The following is a 12126-nucleotide window of genomic DNA, read 5'->3' on the forward strand; positions in this document are numbered from 1 at the left end:
GAGGAGGAGGAGGAGGAGGAGGAGAAATGGAGGTGGAGAGGGATGAGAGAGGAGCGGGAGTTACAGGAGTCAAGGGACAGGGTCACTTTCTCGGGTCTCTGCAGCTACTGCACTACCTGCCCTGGAGCCAACCCCAGGGAATCTGGTGAACAGGTGGACAGCAGCGGAGTCCCTTCTCTCCTCATCCCAGGCCTCTTCTTCCACTCTGTCTTCTCTCCTAAAGATCGCCCTCTAGCCACTTTACCATACAGAGGGGGAAACTCCCTGAGGCCCAGGGATGGAGAGGGATTCATTTATAGCCACACAGCCTGTGAGGCTGGCAAGCCCACAGAACCCCCCCTCCTCCATGTCACATGTGTCCTTTGTAAGCCAATGGCCAGGCCCACCCACTAGGGCCTGTCCATTGGCTTACAAAGGACATCCCTGCCACATAGATGAAAAGCTTGTGCTCTCAACGCTTTAAACTGTGTTATCTTGGTGCAAGAACAGAGATAATTCATTCATTCATGAAACTGAAGGGGCCCAGGGTGATGAATTCAAGTCCAGCTTGATCAGGAGGCAGACAACATTCCCAAAAGCACCTGCACACACCCCTTGCCCTGCGGCCACTTCTCAGCTCTGCTGCCTTCCTGGGCACCATACGGAGTCCACGGTGCTTCATAGGGCCTGCACCCTCTGGCTCACAGCTGGAGAGAAATAACCGAGAGCTGTTGATGTAGAAGCACACCAGAGCCTCAGGACTTTCTATGGGACCACAGCCTGTCCCTACCAATGACCTGTGGGGCCAACTACGTGACTGGTGGGGACAGTGACTCCTGGGAACTGGTGAACAGTGTGGCCATTCCACGACATCAGTATTTGCTGAGCTCCTGGGACAAACCAGGACCTCTGGAACCATGGCACAGGGGAGGCAGCAGGTGTTGGGCGTCCCAGCCGGGGTCGTGCCAGGTAGGCACAGAAAGGCAAGGGGACAGTGCAGAGTCACCTGGCCCAGGGGGTAGAGGCCACACAGTCGTTGGGGTGGCCCCACACTGGATGCTATGGGAAGCAACTGTGGTATTTACAGGTCAAGATCCCCTAGGATGTTGTGGCAGGAGCCAGGGGCTCTGCTCCCAGGAGCACCCCATGGCCCAGACTGAGCAGGACCCAGACCCCCCTTGTCTAGCTCCCTCCCCTGGAGACCACATTCTTCCTCCAGGAAATCACCTCATCTCCTGGGAAGCCCCAAGGCAGACCTCGATAGCATCTCCTTGGCATCCTGAATCAGGGAATTTTCCAGAGCCTACTTTTTGCCCTGGCCCCTCCCAGCCTGAGCGCCCCACCTTGAGCAGTTCTGGGCCCTGGGCAGCACCTGGTAGGTTCATTGTTGGCACTTCCTGGGGGACCTGTCAGAAAGATTGATTCCTCTCCCTCCAGTGGTGCAGAAACTCCTTCCTGCTTCTCCAGACAGGTCTGGGGCACCACTGGGGGACAGAAGGAGCTCAGTGGCAGCCCCACCCACTGGGTACAGGAGTTCCCTCTCCAGACCCCAGCAGCCTCTTGCATATCCTTCTGTGACCAAGAGCTTACCACTTCCCTAGCTCTCCCCTCCAGTCCAGGGGAGTCGTGCAAAAAGCTGGTCCCTCTCTGAGCAGGGCTCTGCTCCCCTGAAACTTTACCCATGCTCTAGTGTCCAAGCACTGGCCCTCCTCCTGCTCATCGCTTCCTGGGACAGGCCCACAGAGCCGGCCTGTCCTCTCCAGGCTAAGCAGCTCTGCCTCATTCCTCAGGAGACCTCCAGCCTCCTCCTGTACACGTGTTCTGTCTCTGCCCATCTGCTAGGGCATCTTACAGCTTCAAAAATCACAAAGGAAGACCAACACCTCCATTGTGTGTATCACACTTCAGTTAATATGGCCCCAGACCATTAGCTTTTTAGTAATCTTTTAGCTCACTTGTGGTCATCTAAAGCTTTCCGTCTTTCCCAGTGTCTCCTATCTTAAGCTTCTGCAATCACTTTTTTTTTTTCATAAATACCACAAATTGTAGATGTTAACCCCTCTTCTAGCTGACTTCAGCCCCCACGCTTTAGCCTATGAGACAGACTGAATCTTCCAGGAGCTCAGCTCATGTGGTCCCCTACCGGTGAGTGCCAGGTGATTGGAGCCAAGTTTCAGCAGCAGATGAAGACCCCTCTGGCCTCAGATGCCCCTGTTCCTGGCTACCTGCTTGCCTGATGCCATCTCAGTGCTCAACACAGGCTGCTGGGGAAGCTGCTACTCCTGCCACTGGGCAGGCCCGAGGGCCCTGAGGCTGGGCACTGCATTGTATTCTACTCCAGCCAGCAGTGTGTGCCTCCAAGGTCTGCAATGCTGTGGTTCAGCTGCTCGTTGCTGCAAGTGTTCTGTGGCTGGCACACTGACGAGGTCTTACAGAAACTGGGAAGCGGGGCAAGACAGAGGTTTGGGTTTGCTGAGAGCTGTTTTTATCAGAATTCCCCTATGAAGAGCAGTGTAGCAAGTCCTTCCTCTAAGGATGAGCAGGTTGTGAATATCTGGGACCCCCCCCCGTACCCCCGGGGGCACTGGTCAGGTCCTGCTAGGGCCCAATTCAAGTAGCCTGGGGCTGCTATGGAAACGGAGAGGGAGTCACTGTGCACCCTGACAATCACAGAAGGCTTTGGAAGGAAGTGACTTTTTATTCTGTAGGATAATTTAAAAGGTCCAGGGATAGCTGAGCACAGTGATTCATGCCTGTAAATCCAGCAAGGTGGTGGCTCAAACAGGAGGATCACAAGTGTGAATCCATCCTGGGCAACTTAGTGAGACTCTGTCTCAAGATACAAATGTTTAAAAGGGGATGTAGTTCAGTGGTAGAGCACTGGCCTAGCACACAGGAACCCCTGGGTTCAATCCCCATTAGAACAAAAACAAACAGGCAAAGGTCTACTGCTGGGGTGCTTGGGGGTTAGCTCGGTTGTTTAAAGTGCCTGCTTGGGCAAAGTCAGGCGCAGGGAACCGCAGTTCCATCCTCAGCTCCACATGCTGCACCAGACCTACCCTTAGGGCAGCCTGAACCAGACCAAAAAAATTTTTTTTTAAAATCCTTTTTAAGTTTTTGGGCCAGCCATATAGCTCAGGGAACTAAAGCACCTGCATAGGCAGGTACAGGGACTAGACTTCAATCGCAGGCATGCTGTGCCAGCCCCACCCCCAGGGCCATGCTGAGACGGCAATTAATACTGGGCGTGGTGGTACATGCCTGTAATCCCAGCACTTGGGAGGCTGAAAACAGGAGAATCACTATGAGTCAAGTCGAATCTGTGCAGTGAGACTCTGTAGACCTTTAAGACCCTGTACTAAATAAAAAAAAAAAAAAAAAAAAAAGGCCTAATGTTGAGGATGTGGCTTAGCGGTGGTGGAGTTCTTGCCGATCCAGTCTGAGGCATTGCCAAAAAAGGCCCAAAATACAGCCACTGGCCATCCCCAAAGTCCCTGTTGGGAGCATACATGTGCAGGCCTTTTGTTGTTGTTGTTGTTGTTGTTGTTAATGTATTTAGTACACAGATCGGACTCATAGTGATCTTCCTGCTTTCAGCCTCCCAAGCACTGGGATTATAGGTGTGCGCCACCACACCCAGTCTCAATCTCGGTCCCAGCGCACCCCAGGGGCAGGAGCAGCACAGCACAGCCCTTTTTTATTTCCTTTGTTTTCTTCTTGGGCACTGAGGACTGACCCTAGAGCCTTCTCGTTGTGCTACATTGTCAGACCTTTACTTATTCTTTTACTTTGAGACAAGAGCTCACCAAGGGCCAGCCAGATAGCTCAGTGGACTAAAGTGCCTTTGTAGACAGACACCAGGACTGGAGTTTGATTCCCCACATGCTGTACCACCCCTGCCCCCACCCCCAGGGCACACTGAGAAGGCAATGAGACTGGGCGTGGTGGTGTGTGCCTGTAATCCCAGCACTTGGGAGGCTGAAAAACAGGAAGGTTTACTATGAGTCCTATCTGTGTAGTGGGACCCTGTAAACCCTTTACTAAATACATAAAATAAAATTAAATAAATAAAAGAGCTCACCAAGTCACTAAATCGCTCGGGCTTGGTTCAAACTTACAGTGCTCCTGCTTCAGCCTCTCAGAATTCTGGGATTACAGTGGGCCTTTCCTTCTTTATATGGCTCCTGCAATCTGGTTCTGTCCCCTAACAACATGTGTCTTGCTTGTCTCTTCTCCCTGTTGGTACCCAGACTCCCCAAGCCCCTGGAGGCTCACAGCGGCAGGCTATTCAAAGGTAGATCTGCCAGCATTGGAAGAAACAGATCCTGGTGGTGGATCTTTAAATTCCTCCAGCCTTTCGATAGTGCAGATACGGCTCTGGGAAGCTCTTTATGGCTGCGCAACAGGGTGAGCCTCCCTGCAGGGTCGCAGGGTCGAGGTAGTAGCAGAACTGTGGGATGCAAGATCTGCAGGGACTGTGGGCAGGGTGATAAAGATTGGCCTCCTGATAAGGCCCAGCAGGTGCAGGGCCACAGGCACCAGAGCCTGGCTGTTCTAGGGAAAGCATGGCCTGGGGCAGGGTGCGGCTCTGTTGGGCTCTGTCATGGCTCATTCACACTGAGAAAGAAAGGAGAGCGAAAGAGACTGTGGCCGCTCCTCAACTCAGTAATATATCTCCACGTGTCTGGTAATCAGAATAACTGATTGGAAGACAACAATATGTATTACAACAAATACTGTGAAATTCATATTACTTTGTTAGGTGAAATTCAGAGAGAGAGAGAGAGAGAGAGAGAGAGAGAGAGAGAGAGAGAGAGAGAGAGAGAGAGAGACTGTGACCACCAGTTAGGCTCTCCCACCACAGAGCACCACTCAGCCAAAACAAGAGAGGAGAATATGGAAAATACTGTGTGGCTTTTTTGTTTGTTTTTGTTTTTGTGTTTTGGAGAACCGGGGATTGAACTCAGGTCCTTGAGCTTGCCAGGGAAACAATTATTCCACTGAGCCATCTCCCTGGTCCCTGGCTTTAAAAAAAAAAAAAAAAAAAAAAATGTATTTAGGGCAGGGGCTCACTACTCAGCTTGGACTCTAAGTGATCCTCCTGTTTTAGCCTCTCCAGCACTGGGATTACAGGCATGTACCACCACTCCCAGTTTCATGGCCAGCTCTGCATGTCCAGGGCAGGGCTGGTGCTGCATGCAGTGCCAGTGATCAAACCTAGGTCCCTGTGCTTACCGCACAGGTGCTTAGACCACTGAGCTATCTCCTCAGCCCTGTGTGCAGCTTCTATTATATGACACACAGCTGGTCTTTAAATAACCACCCACATACAATGCAGCACCCTTCCCCAGCCCCTGTCCCCAAAGGTCACTGCCACACACCCCCAGCAATGTGGGCTTGGTGCCTGGTTGGCCTGGCAGGGCTTCCAGAGCCTGCACATCTGATGGCTGACTGCTTGGGTCAGATTAGGCTGCCGGTGGAGTAGTCTGAATACACTCTGCAGGGTGCCAGGCCCTGGGAAGGTATAGATATTGAAGGGTCCAGATACTGAAGCACAGAGTTCAAGCCCTCCAGGGAGGAAGAGTAGGTAGGGTAGGAGCTGGGATGCATATTATTTCTGCCTTGACCCACATACACCTCTGCTGCTGTTCCCCAGCTCGGGGAGAAGGCTGGGTACCTGCTGAGTGACCAGTCCTGGCCCGGGCAGCTGTGATTAGGACCGGCTTACTGTGGACATAATGTGATCACTGAGGCTCTCAGAATGCAGAGTTAGCAGGGTTAGGCTGCCTGTCACCCGATTAGGGCCCATTGAATATCACTGTAGCCTCAGGCAATCAGCATCCCCAGAGGAAGAGGGTGACCTCACCAGGCAGGGCACTGCTGCATGCAGCAGGAGCGGCAGCCACCCCATCTCAGCCTGTGGTACTAGGGTTAGCAGCCCACTCGTGGCAACACTGACATTTGGGGACACAGACTCGCAAGTCACACCACATTCACACTGCTTTCTCACTTTTAAACCTTCTGGGGCCTCCCACTGTTCTTTTTTTTAATATTAATTTTTATTGAGAAAGAAGTAGCAATGAGACAGTTTCAAAACAGGTTAGTAGAACCAGTGTCTTTTAAAAATACAACTTCCTTGAGGTACAATTCAATATCATGCAATGTAGCCATTCAACTGTTTTGGTGATAACATTCAAAATCTCTCTCTTATACAAAGGCACAGGACATTGTCTTTAGCCACCCAACTGTGCAAGAACTTGTTTTTCTGCCCATCACTTAGTACCCATCATTACTCAGTACCCATCACCTCCTCCCCTAGCCTCCCCACTGTGGTGATCCCCAGTCTGCTCTTAGTTTTCAGGGGACAAGCTGCTTTGGCTTCCCTCGGCCTTTCTGTGCCTGGCTTATTTGACTTCACATAATAATCTCCACTTCCTTCCATGTCATTGCAGATGACAACATCTCATTCCTTCAGCACTAACCAGATCCTGTAGCGCATAAGGTCCACACTGTCTTTATCCATCCGTTTCTCAGCTGCTGGGCGCTCAATGGCTTCCCTGTTGTGGCTGTCTTAGCTTCATGTGCCGTGCCACATGGACAGCAAGTGTAGCTGTTTGTCCCTCAGCTTTGTCCTCCTCTAGATGTGCACCCAGCAGTGGTGGGCTGGCTCCTCTGGCAGCTCTCATTTTACTATTTTGAGAAATTTCTGTAATAGCTGTTCCCATCTAACCCCCTACCAACTGTGGACAAGGGTCCCCTCCTTCGACAGCACTTGTTAACTTCAGCCTTTTTGATAAAACCAATTCTCAGAGGAGCTAGACCACAATATATGTTATAAAATTTACATTTGGTAGCTAGTCCACATTTTGTTTGTCTGTGTGTCAGCTGGTAGACATTTGTGGGGTTCCCTTCTGTCCCACTTTTTAGCTACTATGAACAGTGTTGCTGTGAACGCGCACAAACAGGTTTTCATGTGAACGTACATTTTCATCTAACCTAGTTATACATCAAGGAAGGGAACTGTGGGTCATGGGCTGACTCTCTGGTTCAGTTTGGATGACTTGCAAACTATTTTGCATGATGAGGACACCATGTCCTCTTCCCGTCAGCGCAGCGTAAGGATCCTCATCTCTCTGGATCCCCATGAGTCCTGACTGTTGTCAACCTCTACCATTCTCACCAGTGTGAGGGAGCTCATTATGATTTGGATTTGCACCACCCTGTTGACTAACAATGCTGAATATCTTTTCATGTGCTTATTGGCCACTGTTGTCTATCACAGTTTTATACATCATGAGCTACCACTTACATGCATAAAAGTACAAAGCACATTGACATTTGCTTAAAACAGTAACTGCAATGCGTGATCCATGGAACCAGCATCCACAGCAAGGAGCGGCGTGTTGCTCCCACACCAGGAGACCCCTGGGCAAAGCTAGCCCAGCACAGCTTCTCCCCTCTGATATCTGTGATCCTTGTTTCTTTCCATTAATTGTAGTCTCCCTTGGTGGACCCCTAACCAACCCAATCCAATGTTGCCTGCCTTTGAACTTGATTGAGTGAAATCATTCTGTGGAAGTCTTTCATGACCAGCTTCTTCCCCTCCCTACCATCTTTCTTCTCTTTTCTTTCTTCCTCCCTCCTTTCCTTCCTTTTTCTTTCCTTTTTCTTCTTGGTACTGAATATTGAACTCCAGGCCTTTACACTGAGTTATATCCCCTACCCTTTTTTATTTTAAGATAGTATCTCACTGTCACTACATTGCCCAGAGTGACCTTGGACTTGTAATTGTCCCTGAATGCTGGGATTACAGATGTGTGCCACCATACCTGGCTTCCCCAGTATATCTTTAGGGCTAATTCCTGTTTGTGTGGTTTGCATTCATTGTGAATGCCCCCACCATGCCCCTGGAGCGCAGGTAACACCATTCGTCCCTTCTGGCCTGGACCAACACATGGACGGTGCCCAGGTCAGACCCACTAGGATCATGGCACCTATGAACCTCTTGAGCCTGTTTCTTATGTGCATGAAATGAGGTAGAAGCCAAGTCACTGCAGGCATATGATGTCTGCACTGTACTCAAAATCCCCCAGCGGGGCACACACTGTGCAGTGAGCCAGACACAGAGGCACAGTCACACAATGGCTTTGGGGCAGCACCATTCTGTAGATCTGTGCCCAGCTGCACCAAATACAAAATATTTGGATTATCACCCCAGTGGTGACCCGTGCCCAAGAAAACCTACAAGTCTGTTCTTTTAAAGTGAATCTTCTGGTTTTAAAAATATTAACTCAGACTTGATTTTAGAGCTGGGTGTGGTGGTTCACACCTGCAATCCTCAGACTCTGTGAGGCTCAGGCAGGAAGACAGAAAGTTCAAGGACAGCCTGGGAAACTCAGCCACTTAGGAAGATTCTACCTCAAAATTTAAAATAGAAATTAAAAAGCTAGGGGTATACTTCAGTGTAAAGGCCCTGGGTTACATCCCCAGTACCCTTCCCACATACACACACACACAAAAAAAAAATGATCTTAGACCAACACAAGCCAAGAGAGCCTATGCATGCCCTGGTACCAGCTGGTGAGTTCCAGGCCCAGTACTAGGCTGGGAGTGAGGGGAGGAGGGAAGAGGGGTTGGAATCCAGGTCTGAGTCTCCTGCACCACAAAGAATGACCAAGGCCACATCAGCCAGAGGGGGGCAGGTGGGTCAGCTGGGCTGCAGGAGGTGGGTGCCTGCAGTGATGTCTCTGTGCTCTTCCTGCCCGACCTGCAGATCCTGGAAGAGAACATGAAGCTGGAGTGTAAGTGCCACGGTGTGTCGGGCTCATGCACCACCAAGACATGCTGGACCACGCTGCCACAGTTCAGGGAGCTGGGCTACGTGCTTAAAGACAAGTACAACGAGGCCGTCCACGTGGAGCCTGTGCGTGCCAGCCGCAACAAGCGGCCCACCTTTCTGAAGATTAAGAAGCCCTTGTCCTACCGCAAGCCCATGGACACGGACCTGGTATACATCGAGAAGTCACCCAACTACTGCGAGGAGGACCCAGTGACGGGCAGTGTGGGCACACAGGGCCGAGCCTGTAACAAGACAGCCCCCCAGGCCAGCGGCTGCGACCTCATGTGCTGCGGCCGAGGCTACAACACCCACCAGTATGCCCGCGTGTGGCAGTGCAACTGCAAGTTCCACTGGTGCTGCTACGTCAAGTGCAACACGTGCAGCGAGCGCACGGAGATGTATACGTGCAAGTGAGCCGGCCAGCCAGCGCCTGACCGCGGGGCCGGGGACAGCCTCCACGCTGCCGTCGCCTTCCGGATCACTGCCTTGATCTTCAGAGGGAGCCACAGAAACACTGAGCTTGTCTTTCCTGCTGCGGAGGGCCCTGTTTCCGGTTTCCGGTTTCCGGTTTCTGGCAGACACTGTGGGAAGAAGCCCTCGGGCCTTCACCTGTTCCGGTCTGTGTACAGTGCTGCTTCTCCCCGATACCGCCCACGTCCCTGCACGGCTGGAATGAAGCCTTTCGCCGGAACTCCGGACCTTTGGGGCCTCATCAGAGCAATATTTAACAATTTATTCTGATAAAAAAAAATAATATTAATTTATTTAATTAAAAAGAATCCTTCCACCTCGTCAGGATCCGTTTTCTGCAGTCGAAGTGGACTTGTGCTTTCCTGGCAGGATAATTTGTGTCCCTAGAACCTGGAGCCGAGTAGAACTGTACATAGTTATTCTTTATGCAGATGTTTCTACTAATTGATTTTGCAAGTATCTTCCCTCTGCAGCACTAGAGGTTTAAGTACAACAAGCAGACATCCTTTATTCTTTATACCTACCAGATACACCACACACACACTCACACACGCACACACACTTGTAAATTTTTGCTATTTGCTGCTACTTATCCAGAAATTTAAGTTGGTCCAAGTTCGAAGACACTTTTTCCCCCCAGAATATGTTTCCCAATCTTCTGCCCTCCCAATTCAAATATTGCCATTAGAAAAAAATAATAATAATCTAGTTTGGAATAGACAGAGAAAGGAACAATAATAAACTCCCAGCTATTTTCATCGTTTGGAAAGTAAGCCACTGGATAAGAGAGAATATTTTGTAAGAGACTATTTTTATAAGAATATTTTATTTATACGGAGTCTGCTGTATCATCCCACAGCCTGTGTGTCTTCTTAACAGGGTCAGGAGGGGCACGGCCGGGGCCTGTGGGCAGGTCCCATGGGGACCCTCGTGCATCTGGGTTCTGGAGTTCTGTTTGCCAAGGGGGTCAAAGAAGTCTCCCGGTGCCCAGGGCTGGGCGTCATCTGTGTGAACTGGGAAGAAACCGAATCCGTGCCTCTGCCTGTGAAGCTAAGTGCATTGAGCAGGGTCACCAAGGGGGACATCAGGGTGAGCCACTCAGGCAAGTAGGCCAGTGTCCTTCACACTGTGTGACCATCATGGGGACGCTGCCACCATTATAAGTAAAGGCCAGTTCAGGGTCTCTGCACCTCACTGGGACAGCCCTGTCACTGCCTGTGTCCTCAGAGAGGGGAGAAAAGCAGGCAGGGGAGTTGCTCACAAGCTGTGTGGCCCAGGAGCTTGTTCAAGGGAAGACAGGTGGGGAGAGGAGAGGGACAGGCCTCTCTGCTTTGGCCTGGCCACACATCACCCCTTTCAATTTGGAAAGCTGTCCTGAACTTAGAAGGCTGCAGATCCTAGCAGGTAACTTCCTATGTGTGGGTTTGGATCTCTACCTGTGTGTGTGCACATGTGTGCATGTCTGTGTGCATCTTCCATGTGCCCCTGCAAAGGAGAGCAGGTCACTTGCTGGTCCTAGGAGCATCTCTGGAGTGGTGGTGGTTGAGTTTCTGGTCCAGTGTGTGCACACGAGGTGGGCAGCAGGGGAATGGAGATTATGGTCAATCACCAAGAGATGGCACCTCTGAATTCTCTTCTACACCCATTGGAGAAATTCTGAGACTACAGCCCCATGAGCCCTGCTAAGAGCTAAATGAGCATCTAGCTAAGAACTTAAGTGCTAAGAGACCTTGAGCATCTAGACCATGATTAACCCCTATGTCAGCACTGGGTCTGGGTCACTGGCAAATAAAAGTGGCTGGTTGGCTATATTTCCTAATATTTTCTTTATGTAACTGTGTGGATGAGTGGGTCAGATGGAATGATTGATGGATGAATGGATGATGTGTAGATGAATAGATGGATGCATATATGGCTGAATAAGGATGGATGGAAAATAGATGGCTAGATGTTGGGGGTGGTGGATGAACAGATAGATGGATGTGTATGTGAATAGATGGATAGATGCATGGATGGATGGATGGATGGATGGATGGATGGATGGATGGATGGATGCATGTCCAGACAGATGGGTTGATGGTGAGTGTATGATGGATGCATGAATGGATAGATGCATGGATGGATGTGGATGGATAGATAGGCAGATAGGTAGACAGATGGATATATGGATATGTAGGTGCATGGGTGTATGTTTGGAAAGTGGATAAATAGGAAGGTGGATGGATAGGTGTGTAGGTAAATGTGTGGGTAGTGGTTGGGTACATAAGTGGGTGGGTGGATAGGTGGATAAGTGGGTAAATGAGTAGCTAAGGAGAAGACATAAAGGAGTTTCTTGAAACACCAGTGGCACATCTTCTCTCTTCCTTGGAGAACCCATAGTGTCTCCCATGAGCAGGGGTTTTTCTGAGCCTCTGCTCCTGGCCTCTCGGGTCCTGGGAATTGGAAAGGTTCTGACCAACCTCTCCAGGTGACTGTTCAGTGTTAGATACACAAATGGGATCACAAAAAAATTTCCCACATTCTCCTTCACTGCCCAAGGGAGCACAGGGCAAAGGCAGTGTCTGGGCCTGTGAAAGAAGGGCTGGGGCAGATGCATATCATCTGGCTTCAGCCACAGGGGCCTCACAACCCCATGGACTGCCTTTCTCTGGGTGCCCAGCTCAGCTGTGCTCTGAGCTGTGCCTCAGTCTCCCCCTCTGTAAAATCAGAATAATATAGTTGTCACTCAGGGATGGGTGAGGATTTTGCCAATCATGATGGTATTCCACTTGGCATTGTAAAATAATAAATTAATGCTATTAATATTAGTTATTGTTATGACTATTATTCTCCATGAT

The 12126-nt window shown here is 50.3% G+C and overlaps 1 protein-coding gene across 1 annotated transcript in view; it reads left to right on the forward strand.

Moving 5' to 3' along the window:
• The window catches only part of Wnt7a (Wnt family member 7A), a 47462-nt gene extending 35507 nt beyond the window's left edge, over nt 1-11955 (forward strand). Inside the window, exon 4 of the mRNA XM_004648041.2 lies at nt 8753-11955. Within this exon, the coding sequence (XP_004648098.1) occupies nt 8753-9232 (480 nt within the window). The 3' untranslated portion in view covers nt 9233-11955. The remainder of the gene's footprint in view (nt 1-8752) is intronic.
• Nucleotides 11956-12126: the final 171 nt, after the last annotated feature.

This window comes from Octodon degus, unplaced genomic scaffold, assembly GCF_000260255.1.
Source record: "Octodon degus isolate 3935 unplaced genomic scaffold, OctDeg1.0 scaffold00350, whole genome shotgun sequence".
NCBI classification, from domain to species: domain Eukaryota; kingdom Metazoa; phylum Chordata; class Mammalia; order Rodentia; family Octodontidae; genus Octodon; species Octodon degus.